The following is a 19,225-nucleotide window of genomic DNA, read 5'->3' as shown; positions in this document are numbered from 1 at the left end:
TTTCTCCCCGAGGACATTTCCATTTATAGGCTCTCCATTACATTCAATATACTTCAATTTATCTTCTTGATATGTGTATATACTTTCATACATTCAGAATTGGATACATATAACAATCAACCAAAAATATATGCTATTTTTATGCTATATTCAATTTACTTATTAAATAATTTTGCATGTAAAGTTGGTGAATGATGATTAGAATTAACTTAATAAATAATTTATAAATATACATGTATATTTACTTATCATACTATGTAAAGGTTGAAGCTAGCTGAGTACACTAATGGTCCTTGAAGAGAACTATATCTAACTAACAAGATAAATCAATGAGTTTGGTTGCATTCAGGAGTGATATTTAGCGAGTATGTACAGTACTAACACGGTTATACTAATTATAAATTGTAGAAATATTTCTATACTGATAGACATTAATTATGACTATAACACTTAACAATGTTAATTGACATAAGAAATTACATGAAAATGCAGTTCTTTTTGTCAAAGTGTGGTTCATACAAAGGCATCATTCAAAAAAATATCTCACTAGCAATCCCCAAAATGCATAAATGATTTTGAAATTATTACAGTGATGTGTATGAGTGCTTACATCAACTAGATGACATGTACACAGTTATAAATAAGATAAATTTTCTAACTTGCTTCTACATATGTTTTTTTTTTTTTAATTACTTGCATTATACATGAATTAATATAAGCATATCTTGGTTGTTAAATATTTTGCATATCATCACTTATTGCAATTATAATTTCAATTTTTTTGTATCTGAGGGTAAGGATTGGAAATGTGCTCTGGTTATATTAACTGGAAATATAACTTTCCAACTGACAAAAAGTTATGAATTTAGGTCTTGTCTTAGTTCAGTCATTTTTTCCAAGCATTTCTTAAATTAATTTATTCATTAATTTAATTCTTTGCAAGTTAATTTATTGCAAGTTAACTACTATTTATCTTTGGTACCAAATTATTAAATGAATAAATTGAATTAAGCACAAAAATATTCTGTAATGTCTGGTTTTTTAGTTGGTTGCTACAAATACCGTTTCTCAAAAAGATTTTTACATTAAAAATCAATAGTTGAACATAATTAATAAAGTTTAGAAGTTTCCAATGAACTCCATATGAGTGACTTAACTAATGTTATAACAACTATAAAAAGCTAAATATATCATAATCTCTGATTCTTTGAGCTTAAATAGCATTTTATGATTACTGTAGTCAATGATGCTGTGTGTTAGGAAATGTATTCTTCCTAATGTGATTGAATTACATGTTTAAATTTGAGAGAAGTTGCAGTGAAAGATTGACTTATGTATTTATTTATAAAAATTTAAGTCTACTTATATTGCATTAATTTTATAACCTATAAAAATTAGTTTATTTATAGTATTGATTATTGTTAAAATTGTTCTTACTTCTCCTCTTGTTTTATGTGCAAGTTGCATGTCAGCATGTAATGCATAAAACAAAATTCCGTGTAAATTTGTACTCTATCCTAAGTAGTCTCAGATGACTGACTAGACACTTATGCAACCATTTACAATTATCAGAAAAACATTAAAACATTTAAAACGTTTTACATAGGATTCATTAGTAAACAATTAAGTTTAATACTTCTGAATATTTAGAGCAAAATTTTATTGTACTATATTGAATACACTTCTTGAGAAAAGTACATGCAAACCAGTGTATTTACTGCAGTAAATAGCATTCAGTAGTTCTATGCTCAAAATGTCAAGCTGGAGAATCATGATTACTTGAAGTAAGAGTCAGATTCAATGGTACTAGGAATTGGTTAACTGTTTGCCATCTTCAAAAACAAAAATCCACATAATAATCTAGTGAAAAAAAAACCATTCTGTAATATAAGCAGAGTATTTAAGATTACTCTGTTTATATTGAATAAACATAATCTATGTTTAATTCAGCTTATTATATATAATCAATTAATATTCGTATTTAAGAAAATATCCATTACGTACAGGGAGATGAAAAAGTAGATACACTGGTTGTGAATCAGAGAAATACACATTTGGTGTTCATTATTATTATTATTATTTTTTTTTAATCTTTTATTATTTAACCATATTCCTTATTTGTGATTTAATTTATGCATAAAAATAAATGTTTTTCCTTGCATGTTTTTTCTATAATAGCAAATTTATACCTACTTTTGCACTCCCCTGTAGATTGAATTAAATTTTGAATTTATTTTAATTTTTGGAAGTAATGAAACATCTTAATAAATTTTTATTAAAATTCAACAAAAAAATGTAATTGAAATACAAATAGAATATTTCAATAAAAGTGTTTCATAAATTTGACAATAACTAATAATTAATTTTATGTAAATATTTCATCAGGATAAACCAATTATATTAAAATTAATTGACTTTATTAATTTCAATTATCATCTTTATAATAGTTTACTTATTTGCAAATATTTGTAACACTATATATTTTAATATTTATATTATTACTTCAGATATGTTATAGATGATGAATATACAAGTTCTGGAGGCACCAAATTTCCAATCAAATGGGCTCCACCTGAAGTATTAGGATATACAAGGTTCAGCAGTAAATCAGATGTATGGGCATATGGTAAGTTTTTTTGATCATGTATGTGTTTAATATATAATGTTTATTAAGAAAAGTATAAACCATAGTATACAAACTATGTTTTTTCGAAAAAATAAACATTTTATGAGGAAAATATATTTACTGCTACTTGGTCTTTTTGTGGAATTCATAAATTTATTTTGCAGTAACGTTAGTAGGTATAAAAATATGAAAAAATGAAGTGGTATATGAAAAACATGAAAAAACTGAAGCATTTATTTAAGTTAGATTTAATATTGAAATATAGACTTTGTGTAATTCATTACATTATGGTACTTATAATTCATAATTCTGTTAAAAAATATCATCTACATTCGATGCACTTTTCTGTTGTACTGCAGATCATACCATTCAACATATTGGTTGTTGCTTGATGTTACAAATTGTGCTGTATTTTAGTGTATGTTGTAGTTTTTCTGTAATATATCAGTTCAGCAGCTACAGTGCACTTAGTATTGGCTTATTGCAGATTTTACAGGACATGACAATATCAGTGTTGATAGTTGAGTTTAACAACATTTTTTACTGTTTGTTAAATTATTAGTCAAAAATACATAATCTGATATTTTGTTCTTGAATTTTCATTAAATTTAAGCCAAGTATGTTATTAATGATGTAATTAGTAAAAAAAATAATTGTATTCTCTCATAATAATCAAGGCATATTTAACCTTTCCTGTTGAACTAGTTCAATGTCATGTGTTTTCATCAGTATTATTTATCATATTTACTACTTGTTAATTCTGAATTGCTTAGACGTAGAAATTTGTGCTCACTAAATTAAAATCTCTAAATTATTTATAAACTAGGACAGGTAAAATATTAAAAGAGAACTGTTTTAATTGTATAAAATAATACTTTGTATGTAAAAGTAACTAGTATGAGAAATTGAGATATGTAATCCATTCACCCCTGCATTAAATTGCAAATTTATGCTGTCTTCCCCATTACATCATCGACTGCTGTAAATAATCGGGCTATAAACGATTAAAGATTATAAATAAATTTGGCACTATAGCCCAATTATTTATGGCAGTTGATGATGTAATGGATTAATATTATCGGGTTTGATGAGGGTTTAGCTGTCTCTCCCAATCCCAATTTTTGTTTAAGTTACTTGAGAAGGAGAAGAATATAATTCATGTAATTTGTGTAAGTTACATCTTAAAAATAAATTGTTTAGAGGAGAAATGAGCATTCTGTGATTTGTAATTCAAATATTTGAATGACTTAAGAATGACTTAAATTTTTAGAAAGTTGTATTAATGTTTCATAAATGAGAAATTATTGGACTTTATAAATGAAGGATGTAAAGTATAAAGTACTGTATTTACTCGCATGCAGGATGAGGTGTGACTTTAAAGATCAAAATAAAGAAAATTAGATTTATTAATTCAATTCTAATTTTATTTCATTTAATCACAAGTAAAATATCAAATGAATGTAAATGCACACATTGTCCCACAAAAATTACTGGCATTTTAAACTTTAAGGAAAAATCTTGTAAAATCGACAACATAATCTATTCATGCAAAGCTGTACAATCAGGAACCTTTATTTTTGCCAATTCTTAACAGTCGAATCCACTCTCCATCAATTACACTTATGAGTTTCTCTGAATTCTGATTTCCAAATAATCATCTGTTTTCATGTGGGAATGGATTAATAAAACTTATGTCGGGCTCCTGTGTGATTTTGGAATTTAAATCTGGAATTCAATTCAAAAGCTTTGCATTTCTTATTGCTATTCATCTTTACTCCTGACAATATATAAGAACAATTCAAACGACTAAAATACTTTGATACTTATAAAATACTTTAAAATACCAGATAAAATACTTTGTTTTTAAATACAAGAGGTAAAAAATGCAAATACACGGTTCACAAAAATTATTTGCAAAAACGCAAAGAATCTTTTGTTTGTATGTATAGGACAACCTAGGAATTTGAAGCTGTGATAACTGAATAAAAACCTTGTCTTATATGCGAGTAAATACAGTATTTCAAAGACGATGTAAAGATCAATAATTATAATAAACCAATAATCATTGCCATTCAGGAATTTTTGAATTATAAAAATTGAATTTTGAAATATTTTATAAATCTACATTAAAATAATTTAAAAAAAACACTATTTATAAGATTGCCAGTAATAAAGATAAATTGTGTTTAGAAAAATCATAGAGTATTAAATAAGAAACAATTTTAATATGATGATCCTTAAAAGTAAAGAAAATAATTTTTGGTTAATGTTACCTTAGGTAGCCAAGATGGCAGACCTTCCGGTAATCTCGATCCAAGTTACTTAGTGACGTCAAGATGGTGGCCATCTTGACTGCGATTTATGATGGAGCAACTATGCATATGATATGCTCTGTGATTTATTAAATACTAAATCCCGATTTTAGAATTTAAGGATTTTGTTAAAATAATTACTATTTCGAAATATTAAAAAAATAAATTAAAAAAATAAACAATAAATATAATGTTATTACAGTAGAGAACCGAAAATCGGAATCAATTGGGGACTGGGGTTGTTCAGATTAGTGATTTGTTCCGATTACTGATTATGCACAAAAAAATATATTAACCTGTTCGATGTTCAAATTTTTCTCCGTTGCATGTAGCTTCGTGTTGAATTTTCATCGATTTTAAGCCTAACGAAAATTTTTATAATAATCGAGGCTATTGTATCGTTAAAAATTATTTCTTCATTTTGTACAAACAAGATAAATATATTGAAGAATATAAAAACATGAAAATTATACTTTAGAAGTAAATCTAGTATCAAAAACGTTTGATTCAGCACGACACAGTTCGACTGAAAATCGTGCCGATTACCGGCAATTTCGATTAACGAGTCTCTACTGTACTTACGTCATTGTTGTTGTTTTTTTTTTACGCTTGGATTCGACAGAAATTGATACCGTTTGACTACTTGTCTTTCTCTTCTTTTTTCTACCCTCGTTCCTACTTTTATCGTTCTTATCAGTAGTAATATTGCCTTCATCTCTTTTCTTCACCTTTTCTTTGACCACCTTTTTTGCTTTTTTCTTAATATTAGAAACTGAGGCTGCAGGGACTGTCTCGGGTTCTTTCCACAAAGGAATTTGCCCTGAACTGGGATATATCTTACTTAAATGGTACACAAATGTGTAGAACTTTTCCCCGAGCTTTTTTTGAAGGCCAACCACAAAACTTTTTATACATAAAGGAATATATGTATGAGTCTGACAGATCCTCGGTGTAATGCTTTGGTAGATTTTTTTTGTTTTTTAAATACCCCCATAGCCTTTCTATATTTTGTGTATGGTCTCCTGTTCTGGGGTTAACGAAATTCTCGGAGTGATTGACTGTCCTGTGCTCTATTTCGACACCTTCTAAATCGTCTATGATGTTGTAACCTTTCCATTCATCAGTTAAGACCAAGCTTCCTGAATTGACAAATTTCGATATAATCCAATTTAGCGTGATTTCGGAACGATTGTTTACTTGACAGATAAAACAGCTCTTGTCTTCTTGACATATTTCCCCTACAACCCATTTCATACTTTTTAGTTTGCGGCCTTTTTCATATTTTTGTTTACATATGACAGTCTCGTCGATTTTGACGATTTTCTTCGGATCTCCAATTTTAAACGACGTCATATTGTGCAGAGCAACTAGCATAATAAAACGTATATGGTTGGACCAGTCGACAGCAGCCTTATTCAAAATGCCTACAGATGGTAGGCATTCGAGATGGTCGAAGAGCATTCCAATGCAATGTAATGCCATATAAAAGAAAATATTCTACTCCATGATATTTTTCCACATTTACCTTTAAAGGTTCCTTCGAATGCAGAACTATTTCTTCGACATTTTTTGCATCTCATCACACACGAATCTCGGTCATGTCGATAAAAAATTTTGCACAAATTTGAACAATTCTTACACACTTCCTCAATATGCTGTAATCTTAGACTCACCGCAAATTTAAAACCTTTATCAATTCTGAGGTCCATACCTAATTTGGAAAATTCTGATTCGAGCACTTGATAGAAATTATGGGTGATGCACGCTGCCCAAAACTCTTGGGAAGAAATATTGAAAGAACTCATAATTAACCATTTAATATTAAACTAAAAACTTCGAAAAGAAAATTTAAAAAAAGTACATCTAAAGTCAAAAATCACTCAAATCAACGCTTATTACACCTGTTACTACTTTCTGCCGATAGCTCTACACGAGATGCGTCGTTACTATTAATTTGCATAACACAACACCATAGTTTGTAGCTCCCTCCATTACCAACATTACTAAGTAACTGGATCGAGATTACCGGAAGGTCTGCCATCTTGGCTACCTAAGGTAACATTAACCTAATTTTTAATTAGAAATCATAATTCATAGTCATATAGTTTAATAAGAATGAAAATGTTTTGATTATTTTAAGTTAATAGTTCATAAAATAATAATAAAAATCTCAAGATATTTATTATTTTTGATTTCCTATATTACTATTTATTATTTTTTTCATTTTTGTGATAAATTAGGGAATTAATTAGTAGTAGTCTTTCCAATTTATAAATTTGCTTAATTTTATTATTATTATTAGGAGTACTTATGTGGGAAGTATTTACTTGTGGGAAGATGCCTTATGGTCGTGCTACTAATGCTGAAGTTGTTGAACAAGTACAAAGAGGACAGAGATTAGAAAGACCAAGAGCATGTCCACGAGAAGTTTATGTAATTATGAGGTCTTGTTGGGAAAAGGTAATTGAATTAAGTTATGCTAAGTAGAGAAAAATATTTGTAATGTTAATTGAATATTTAAAAAATGAGCATTATCCTAAAACATGCACAAAGTAATGTTACTAATACTAGTAAAATGGTTTTAATCAACAGTATTTACACTAACATTTAAAACAATATTTTTGAAGACTTGCAACTGTTTCTCAACATTGAGATAGCTGTGTATACAATAGGTCATAACTGCAAGCAGTGCATTAATTATTGAAAAATATTGGTGCAAGAAATAAATGGTTCTTCAGTTCAGGACACAGGTCATAATTGGGGAACATATGTCTGGACTGTAGGTCAGTTAAGGACATGTTATCTAATTGTAATTGGTAAAAATCTTGCATTATCATAAAGAATTAACACACTCAGGCAAGAATCACTCACTTTTCTCATTTGTACTCATTCTTTTGAAGTATCCTCACTTTTCTCGCTTTTTTGGTCTTCTTGTACAAACAAGAAACACATGCTTAATTATGATGTGAAACATTTCCACATGCTTAATTAAGATGTGGGACCAATCAAAAATAATTTTAAAGCCAAATGATCTGCCGAATTATTGGACTATTGGACTAGAATTTTCTGGAAGAAAATACTTGACCCTGAGCGGGACTCAAAACCATAACTTCCGCTTAGTGTTGTTAGGTTATAGGAAACAAAAATTTTTTTCACGTATGTAAAAAGTCTTTCATGCACTTAAAAAAAATCCCTCTCATTACAAATTCAGAAGCCAATATTGGGTAAAGTTATATACTCATGCCATATTGTCATTATTAGCCAAAATCTAGTTCTTCAGAGTTGCATTTCTATCTACAGGGATTAAAAATAAGTATTTTAAGCATTCCTATGCTTTTGGCTGTTTTCTGAGAAAATCCCTTTGTAGGGGAAAACACTATGCGGAGGAATTAATATCTCAAGCTGACAATACTGCTGCTGCTTCTAAATTTGAAGTATATTATAATTATTAAAATTAACATGAGATAGTGGCGTAATCCAGGTTATATCGCGCTTGTCAGGAGACAAAGAAAATTTGCGATATAACCAAGTACTAAAAATTCTGTGCCTATACTAAATAGATTACACATTCTAAATAGATTATACTAAATAGATTATACATTCTAAATAGATTATACTAAATAGATTATACATTCATTATGCAATCTCTATCCTCTATTCTTTCATCAACAAGTGTTTTCGAAATAAAATAAGCTTAGTTTTTCAATACTGAACTTTATTCTTGGTTATCTCGTATTAATTGATGTTTATGTAAACATCGATACCACCAATGCCCATTTAGCATTGTTTCTTTAACAATGACATTTAGAAACAAATACTGTTGATATAAAAACAAAATATCAGTTACAATTTTTTTAAATGTGATATGGATTGTAACTATATATGTATAGTTATGATTTTGTTATACAGTACTATATTTTACAATAAATCGCTTATTAAAAATTCGTGTAATTTATGTTTCTCAATAAAAATTATAAATGCTGTAATTGAAAATTTAAAAAAATCAATATGGAACATACAATAGAACCATCAAAACTTATAAAATTACAAAGACTAAAAATTCTCTAAAAAGCAAAATAAAGTTGTTACTGTATAAAAACTTTCTGTTCAGAATTAAAGAAATCTTTTCCTTACCCATTATGCAGTGAATTTGAAATTTTACACTTTTATATGAATTGATGCAATACCCTCAATTCACATAAAGATGTGAAATTTCAAATTCACAGAAACTTGTAAATGAGGAGATGATAATTAAAACTAATAAATAAAGAATATTTAATATCAAAAGGAAACAAATGATAATTGATATGTTTACCTGTTTTGCATATTTAGATCTAGATGAATTTATTGTTTCACCTTCAGTAGTAGATTCAAAGACAATGGTAGAAATAAAATACTATATTTCATTGTAAATAGAAATCCAATGACAATTGGCAATATAAAATTTATTGACGTGAGTGCTTTTAAAATTTGGAGGTCCAAAAAAGCGCGATATATCTGAATCCACAATATAACAAGTACCTACTGTATCACAGTATATACAGAACTTTTTAAAATGTAACCATAACAAAATAAAAAGAACAAAAAAAAAAAAACTTTTACTGCTATTTTGCTGAGTTTTCCTTCCATGTTTTCACTTTGTTTTGTCACTATTGTACTCACTTTGTACTCACTATTTCTGTATTTCAACTCATTTTTCTCACTTTTTCAAAGGGAAAATGGCACTCCAAGGCCTGCACACTAGATTTCAATAACTGTAGTTGTTTTGATAAATTTTCAGTTGCAATTTCTGATGCAAAAATGTTGCAGCAGCCTGTAGAAACCAGAGATTACTCTAGTTTCCACAAGTTGATGGAATAACATCATTTTAATCATTTGCCATTATGATCATTTATTTGGCTTTTAACTGTTTTCCATGACATTTCAAGGGACATATTGAAGAAGGATGTTTTCCATTGAGCTGCTTGTGATTTCAATTCATGTTTTAAATTGTATTTCTTCATCAGAATGTATGATCATGTAGTTTCTTTTCTAATTGTAAGATTTCTTATTTGTAAAATTAGCTTCTAGTCCTTAATTCATTTCTATAAAAAAAAATATTCTATGCCTACTTAGGCCTTTATTCAGTCAGGACTTATTACATTTGTAGTATGGAAGGAAGAAATAAAAACTGTTTTTCATTTTTTTCTTTATTTCTCCAAATTGTATTTCAAATATTTTCTATTTCTCTTGAATGGATACAAAGGTAAGATTATTTGGCATAATATTTACAAGATAGCATATAAGCAGTAATACCTCACAAATTTGTAATTGTAAGAGCTTTCATCTAACACTGTGACTAGACTTGAAGCACTTTCATTATCCATTTCAACTGTTTCTGCACAGACATTTTCTTTAGAAAGGCACTGATATGTTTAGTAAAAGTTGTGTTGTTAATGTGAAAAACAAGAATCATGCTTGTCTGTAAGGAGAAGCATGCTTGCCCAGTGTGCATTTTTGGGATAATCCTTGTATTAAAACAAGACCTTAACTAAGTCTTTTCTCATAATGTTAATTCACAATAAATAGTGTTTAATTAATTGTAAACTAAAGATAAGAAAAATTTGAAAATTCAGAATTCTAGTAATAAAAACTGATTTAAGAATAGTTTAATTATTAATTTTAAAACTAATTAAATGCAACTGAAACATAAAATAATTTAAAGTAATATGCAATATACAACCATACTTAACATTTAGTAATTTGTCTTTGAGTAACATTGCAAAAACTTTGCTTTATATTAATTATTCATTTATAAACATTAATGTAAGGTATGGAATCGCCAAGACGCGCGATTCCCACCTGTTTGTTATAACGAACTTTCATAACGGAAAAGTCGTTAGGATCGGCCGGTAGAAACGACCGTTAGGAACTTCCGTGGGAAGAACCGTTAAGTTTCAAATCGTCAACCATCGGACGATTGGCCGGCGGGAAGTGACCGTTGGCGGCCGTTGCGGGAACATTCAAATTTGATTGGAGCAGGGTTCGAACGCCGTCGACCATTTAAGTTCGTATCGCGATCGGCTGGCATCGTATCGGGGTGATCGGATCGGATCAAAAGGAGATCGTCGTTATCGAAGTGCTAACTAACTCTCTCGTTGGAAGTTACGTGTTTGTGTACGAACTTGTTCCTGACTCGGAGGTTTTGTTAATTACAAGTCTGTTTGTTCGTAAGGAATTCTTTCGACGAATTTGTACGGGAATAATCTGTTGTTGTTCAGACTAGTGTTTGTGCATAATTAATTGTAACTCTAATTTGGATTATTTTGTACATTTTACTGTAAATATAAAATTTGTGTTTTTCGTCAAACCGACTGAGTGGTTTATTTTGAACATTACTATTAATAAAGCTATATTTTTGTTGTTAGTATTATTTGAAAGACATTCTATAAAATTTATCTAATTTGAAGTGTTTCACTACTTTTAATTATTAATTTTTAATGTATTTCAAATCTTGTAATATATAAATATTCTGAATAAGAAAATAATTTAAATTTCTGATATAAAATTTTTTTAAATTAAAATCAGTAATAAAGGTTTATAATAAAAGTAATTAATTACAAATAATAATTTTTTATCCAAATCGAAATAGATTCAAATTATTGAGTTATAAATTTTGTTATATAGCAAGTAAAAAAAAGCTTTATTGATAAATTTATTTATTAGTCACTACGGAAGTGAATGACAATTGTTTTAATTGCTCAGGATTTATTTCAATGATTTGTTGTTATTAATTTATTTTTTTCAGTAAACTTTACAATTTATTGATTTTGCATTATCAAAAAAGTTTAAAATTTATACAGGGTATCTATAATTAAAGTATACCACTTTAGAAAATTCTGTTGGAGATAGATTGATAAACTTTTGTAGGCACATTTATCTCAATGGGAAAACTATGATACTAAACCAAATGATCTCTGTAATTAATTAGGCTATTATTTTGCTATTAGTAATAATAGATGTTTATTATATATATACCATGCTGGAAAACTATGGTCAGATTTTCAAAAATAGTTACAAATTTCATTTCTAGTGATCTGTGATGGTGTCACACATATCTTCACAGAATATCTTTATAGTACTGCTGTTAACTTTGTCTTTTCTAAACTACAGCAAAGCTAATGAGACTTGCTGTTTAACATATTTGGCAGTGAAAGGATGATTGTTGCTTATTTACCTGACCTCGTGACTTCTGGTTATAGGGCTATTTGAAAAGTAATGTTTATATATGTGGAGTTGCAGATTTATGAGAATTAAAGAGGCAGCTTGAAAGAAAAGCGAGTCTCGTCAGTTCTGATATGTTGCACTTGACTGTTGCTAACGTGATAAGTCAATTGCAGTGACTGAGCATGGCAGAATGTTGAACTTTCTTTGATGCTGTTGCAACAGTGGTGCTGTTACAAACCTCTTGTGGTGAAAATTGTAACTGTTTTTGAAACTCTCATAGTTTTCCTGTATTGAAATAAACATGCCTGAAAAATTTTATCAATTATCTCTCTCAGTTTTGTTTCCAGATTGGTCAAAAGTGGTATACTTTATTTTGGTCTATATGGCTTGATTACTATTTTACATGACTTAAAATACAGTAATTTCATTTACACTTTATTTCATCATCTGTTGCAAAAGTATTTTAAAATTAAGTTATTGTTTCTAGTTTACTAGCATTCAGTTCATGCAGTTTTTACTGCCCCTGCTATTATAGAATATAACATACAGAAATTATGGCAATCAAATTTTGACCTCCTCTTGTTTTGTAAATTTCTCAATGTTTTGACACTCCAAGAGCCCAAAAATGTAAAAAAAAAAAAAAACATGCTTACAAAGTTTTGTGTGTGTGTTGGAGACCTGCATTATATCCCAGGACTGGATGAACAAAAATTTTGTAACTTGGCACTGTTCTGGAATGCAGAGAGATACATATTGATCAGTTTTCTTCCAAGAGATGAAACCATCAAAGCTTCACAATACTGCAAACATTGTATAAATTGCAACAAGCACAGTGTGACAAGCATCCACACAAATGCAATATCATTTTGCAACAAGACAATGCTTTCCCCATACAACTGGTCAAACACAAAATTGCAATTGAAACAATGGGCTGGGAGTTGCTGCCACATCCTCCCTACAACCCTGACCTATTGCTGTCAGACTCATTTGTTTTCTCCATTAAAAAAGCAAGCAGGGTACAAAGTTTGATGACTGTGACCAGGTTATAGCAAGATTTGCATGTGATTACATTGTGGCAGGATGGAATTTTGAAGCTGTTAATACAGTAGCAAAAATTGTCAATCATTCTAGCAGATATTTGGAAAAGTAGCAATATGTTCCAAGGTACATTTACCACAAGAAATATTAAAGAAAGTTCTTATTGAATTTATGCAGTATTGTTTGACTCGTAACTTTTGATACATGCCACATATATAGAGCCATGTATAGGCATTCTTTACCAATTGCAGGGTTATTTTCCAATAAAAGGCTTAGTTGTTAAAAATTCAGTCACTGAAACATGACTCTGTGGGCATTAAGAGGTTAGAAGAAGAATAACCAAGTCATTGAATGTGTGTTTTATAATAAAAAAATTTACGTCAATAATACAACAGCATAATGAAAATTTTTATGAATCACAAGAAATGAAAAAAATTTTAAAGCTCAAACTGAATGGGAAGCATCATAACTCTTCATAAGAAAGCTGAGAATTAAAGCCTGGACAATTTTGCTTTTCAGATATCTTTGAACATTTTATAGGGCACTAACAATGTTTCAAATATAAAAATATTTAATATTTTCATTAAACTCAATTCTTGAGAGAAATTTGATTATTTCAAAACCACGTTTGGGGAAAATCATGATTGATAAATGATTTGCTGGAGTTTTATTTGTTGCAAGAGTATATATATGTATATATAATAACAAGATATTATAATTTCTGAATTTATCTAATCAAGAACATTTTTAGTTAGGATGTGATTTCTCATTCCCTGTTTAGTGTAAAAAACAATTTGATTAAAAATCACATTATTCAAAAATGCAATGTATTATCTTTACGTGATACTTATCACATTAATCTCCAATAAATAATTGATTATGATTCTGCTTAAAATGTAAAAATGCATCCTTTTTACTTTATTATTTGTCTGCATGTTGTAATTATTTCTGAATGAAACATATTTTAACAACATTCTTGAGAATAATAATCTGAAAAGTGAATAGTGATAAATTACAAAATGAAAATTAAAAATTATTTCCCTAGCATATACTTCATAATTTGCATAAGTATTGAACAGTAATAAAATATATTGTTTTATATATAAATTCTCTTACATAATCATATTTCTCTTTTACTTTGGATAGATGATGTGGAATAACTTTAATCAGAAAAATTTTGACTGTAAATTAAACTTAGAAATTGCAATATTGTAACTATTATGTTTAGCATATATTTATTATCATTTTCTATGCAGTTATTTCTTATTTTATGCAAAGGTTCCAAGGATCTTATGCTCCAGAATGTCTAATACAATTTAAATTTGTGCCTAATATAAATTAAACTCAAATTGAAATTTGCATTAGACAATCAACAAAAAGAATATAATAATAAGCTTTTGAGAATAACTTTTTTATTTTAGCAAAGTTATACTTTCTTGTAAAGTAAAAAAATATGCACTTGCAGTAGATGACAAGTTGACAATCATCAATAAAACAAAAAGAAAATAGCAGGCTCTCTGACTTCTCGGTGTCAGAATAGACTGCTACCAAGAAGCCAGATGGCAAGCTTCTTGTAGTGATTTTCTATGTAAGTTTGTAATTTAAACACATGTAAATACGGTGACCTTTTAATTTATATCTTTGAAAAGATGAAAAAATTTTTCAAATTATTATTTATGGTAAAAATTACATTTGATTAAATTATCTGGCATTTTTTTAATAAGAAATTTTTAATATTTTCAAAAGAAAAAAGAAGGAAAAACCAAAAAAGTTGCAACTTTTTATGTGACAGAAAAAGCAATATGGATTTAATAAAGAATTTTTTAAAATAACATTTTTAACCACAGGAACTCTAACATTTATGTCACAAAGTTTAATTTTTTTTTTTTTATTTAATTAATTTTAGTTTTAAATTTTAGTATTTCATTATACATTATGATGTATTGATATTTTATGCTTGGATTGGATTGCTAGTATTATCTGATAATGAATTTTAAATAATTTGTCTTTTGTTCAGCATTGATAAACAAAATTTGATAGTTTTTCAATTGTTTCAATAATTTTGAATACAATAGAATCTACTTATAGTTATCATTTCTCTAGTTTATTAGAATTAGCATGTCTGAAAACATATAAATTAAAATGCATTTACAAACCTTATTTATTGTAATCAGTTTTAGTTATCATTATTTTCAGATAAAGAGGCATTTTTAAGTTGTCTTGACATATCAGCTCCAACATAATATACAATTATTGAGAGTTGTTATTGTTGTCAGTTTTAATCAGTGTCAGTAATCAGTCTTAACCAATTAAAGATTTCACTGCTTAAACAATAATATTTAAACAAAAACAAATGAATTAATATTAATAAATCTTCAAATTACATTTACAGTTTTACATTTTTAATTGTCTTAATACGGCCTTTTAGTATCAAAGTCAATAAAACTAGAGATTCCACTAATTGTAGTCTTATTTAATACTTTATGGAAAAGAGGACAGAAAATGATGCTAAATTAGTTTAGTGCATAACACTTCACACATTATTTGTGCTTTTGTTCTCTTTTGGTTCATGGAGAGAAGTAGAAGAAAGTTTTATAATTTTTTTCCCATGATTTTTTTATGTTGAAAAAAGGTCTAATAAAACAGGTAATTTATTACCCAAAATAAATATATTTTTTGGATAATAAATCACCTGAATGTAAAGGTATAAAGTTTGAATAAGCATTAATTTAAAACTTACATAAAATATCAAAAATATACTTCAGGACTATCTTTTTACCTTTTTTTTTTATTAAATTGTAATATTCTTCACTTTCTTTCTTCTTAAAGTTATTAGAAACAGGTGTTCTTTTCTTTTAAAGCATTTTACAAATGAGTTATGGATTTGATGAGCACTCTAAACTGCATCTGAGCAAGTATAATTTAAACCAAGAGTGCCATCGACACATTTCTCACTCATTATTTCAAAGTATAAACATTTGTGAGGATATTAGAACAGAAAAGAGAATGGATAAATTCTCTTCTCTTTTCCATTCTTACCAAATATGTTACCAGTTATCTGTATAAGAGACAATTATAATAATAATTACATTAATAAAAATTATTAAATGTAATTTAATAATTTTTATTAGTATTTTGTTGATATAAGCCTTACTATAATTTATATATATATATATTTTTTTTTTCAATTTTTAACAGCATCCAGAAGATAGGCCATCATTTAGATCTCTAAATCAACAACTTGAAAAAATTTTGGAAGAAAAGGATTAGAAGATAAAGTTTAGTAATAATTAAAATAGTAATAATTTAGAAATTATGATTTTCCTGTTTTTCAATAAGGTGTAAAACAATATTTCTAATAATAATATGAAAAAGATTTTTTGTATTATTGATATCGGTTTTTATATTATTTGAGACATAATGAAACGTTATGCCTCAGAACTCAAAATGCAATTTACATTAGTATTTTAATTGAAAATATACTTTAATTCAAAAGAAATAACTTAAAAAAGCAACTCGCAACTTTTACAAAGAATACTACTATGTAATGGCAGTTAGTCAGCCATGCTATAGTAGAAATTGCCTTCTTTATCCATAACATATCAATATTCTTGTCTATTCTTAATTTTCCACTATCATTTAATTAAAAATAAGTAGTTATTTTATAATAATGCATAATTTTGTTAGATTTTAATTTAAAATTTATACTCTATTCTGTATTAATTTAATAATGTAAAGTATTTTCTTTTCTCTCATTGTTAAAACTATATTCCTTTTGAATATAATATCTATAAAAACGATATGCAAAAAGCTGTACTGAAATTTGAATTTTGACTATTTAAGAATATCCATTTATAAAATTATCATTTAATTTTTAAGACTTTAAAACACTTAATAATTTTTTAATCATGCTTTTAAAAAAATATGATGATGATGCAAGATACTGAAAATATATAAATGTGTTTTCAATATAAATTTGCTAAATGAAATTTGCTTTTCATTAATATATTTAAATAATTCTATTATTATTATTATTAGAAGATTGCAGTTTTTATTACAAACAAACTTTTATTATAAGAATTAATATTAAATATTAATTCAAGAAATTATTGGATTTCTGATTTCTTTATAATTAAATGCCCTGTTTTTGCTATAAAAGTTATAAATTATCTTAATATCAAAATTAATAAAGAAAACTTGGTCAAACATATATTTTTGAAGGAGCATGATTAATATTTTTTAGTATATAATAAATGAAAATAAATTGTTGAAAATTTTATTAAATTACATAATAATAGGAATAAAATTAGGCTAATAAATTCATTACTTAAGTAATTTTGATACTATAGGATGTGTTGTCATTTATTGAACATTTTAATGATTAAATGAAATTAATATTTAATAAAAAGCTGGATAATGGCTCAGAGAGGATTTTAAATCTACTTTAATTTACATATTATAGTCATTTATATTATCGATTATGTCAACAGTGTAGTCCATTTGAGACTTTTTGTAGATAGAATAAAAATTTTAATTAACATAAATGATTCATTCATATTGAGCTGAATTTTTAGAATTGTATGTATATTTATGTATTTTATTTTTTTCTCTTATAAATCTTTAACATTTTTAAAAATTTATGCGTAATTATTAAATTTAAAAGACTAATCAAAATTTTAATATTCAGTATTAAGTTATTATTATTCTATTAATTTAGAATATTAAAGTTAAGATAAATTTTCATGCTTTAAAAGATTTGACTCTCTGATTGGAATAAACGTCATTTGACTATGCAAAAAATGTGGTCTAAATCCTGCTTTTTTGTAGTTGTTAATTTATTATTCATTAAAATTGCCAATAAATGACAATATTTATAATGGAAAATTGTTTTATTAATAATAAATTTTCATTCTATTCAAATTATTGCAAGACTTGGTAAATTAAGCAATAAATATTGATATATTTATTTGTAGAAGTAAAATTCTTCATATCTTCATTTCCTTTGACAACTCTCACGAAATTTTTTCTTTTTCTTTCTTTTCTGCTTTGGATAATTGACGATGAATTTTAGAAGCTCTTTCATTACAGTAAGAAAACAAGATTTATGAATATATAAAAACAACTATTTACATTAAAATAAATGTATAAAATAAGCACAATATGAAAAGAATACAAGATTCTTAATACAGAAATTTAAAAATCAAAAATTTTTGATAAACTGCTCTATTTTAAGATTGAAAATTGCTATAAAATATGAAAGAAAATTTTTTTGAAACTATTTTCTGAACCGCATTAAAATGAATGATTTTTGACTAAAAGATTAGACATACGAAATACTTATTTTTAGTCTGTAATAGTCTTGTAAATTTATGATGATAAATCTCATATACTATATTATAATTACAAAAAAAAAAAATAAATTTTATATGCCAGAGAATATTATATAATATTTTTACTATATTCAGCTAATCCAATATAAAATCAATTAGCAATAAGAATATATATAAAGAAAACCAATTGAATTAATTTGAAATATTTTTAAACATAATTATCCTTATAATAGTATTTTTTAAATTATTATATTTTGCATTTTAATAACAATGATTTAATTCCAGAAACTTAATATAGCGTGTAATTAATCAATAATGATATTCTTACTTCAAGTAAGGTTTTCCAATATCATTTACGAATATCCTGTTCAAACTGTGATTTCCTCTTTCTAAACAGGGTAAATTTTAAAATGAAGTACAAAAGAATCATGATTGATATGTAATATTTTAATTAAAACAGATTGCTGAAATTTTAATTCTGAACTTTATTAAATGAAAAGATTTTCTATAAGAAAGATGATCTTAAATTTACCTAAGTGTCTTCGGTTGTTGATGTGCTATGCATAATACTGAATTTTTAAGATATTGGTAGTCAGAACAGAAATTTGTTAATGTTTGTTTGATTGGATGTTTATGAAGATACTTGTAGTCAATTTTGTAAATACTGTATTGTTAGAAGAAGACAACGAAACTGTGAAATTGTTCTTTTCTGT

General features: G+C 26.9%; 1 protein-coding gene across 2 annotated transcripts in view; it reads left to right on the top strand.

Moving 5' to 3' along the window:
* Btk (tyrosine-protein kinase Btk29A) overlaps positions 1–16,717 on the top strand; it is a 73,986-nt gene extending 57,269 nt beyond the window's left edge. For both annotated transcript variants that reach the window (XM_067270138.1, XM_067270137.1), the window contains 3 exons: positions 2,508–2,626; positions 7,241–7,398; positions 16,381–16,717. In XM_067270138.1, the coding sequence (XP_067126239.1) occupies positions 2,508–2,626; positions 7,241–7,398; positions 16,381–16,452 (349 nt within the window). In that variant the 3' untranslated portion in view covers positions 16,453–16,717. The remainder of the gene's footprint in view (positions 1–2,507; positions 2,627–7,240; positions 7,399–16,380) is intronic.
* The last annotated feature ends 2,508 nt before the right edge of the window (positions 16,718–19,225 follow it).

Source organism: Centruroides vittatus, unplaced genomic scaffold (assembly GCF_030686945.1).
Source record: "Centruroides vittatus isolate TY-2023 unplaced genomic scaffold, ASM3068694v2 contig_364, whole genome shotgun sequence".
Lineage (NCBI taxonomy): Eukaryota > Metazoa > Arthropoda > Arachnida > Scorpiones > Buthidae > Centruroides > Centruroides vittatus.
Note: the sequence above shows the minus strand (reverse complement) of the source record. Positions and strands in the feature narration are given on the sequence as shown.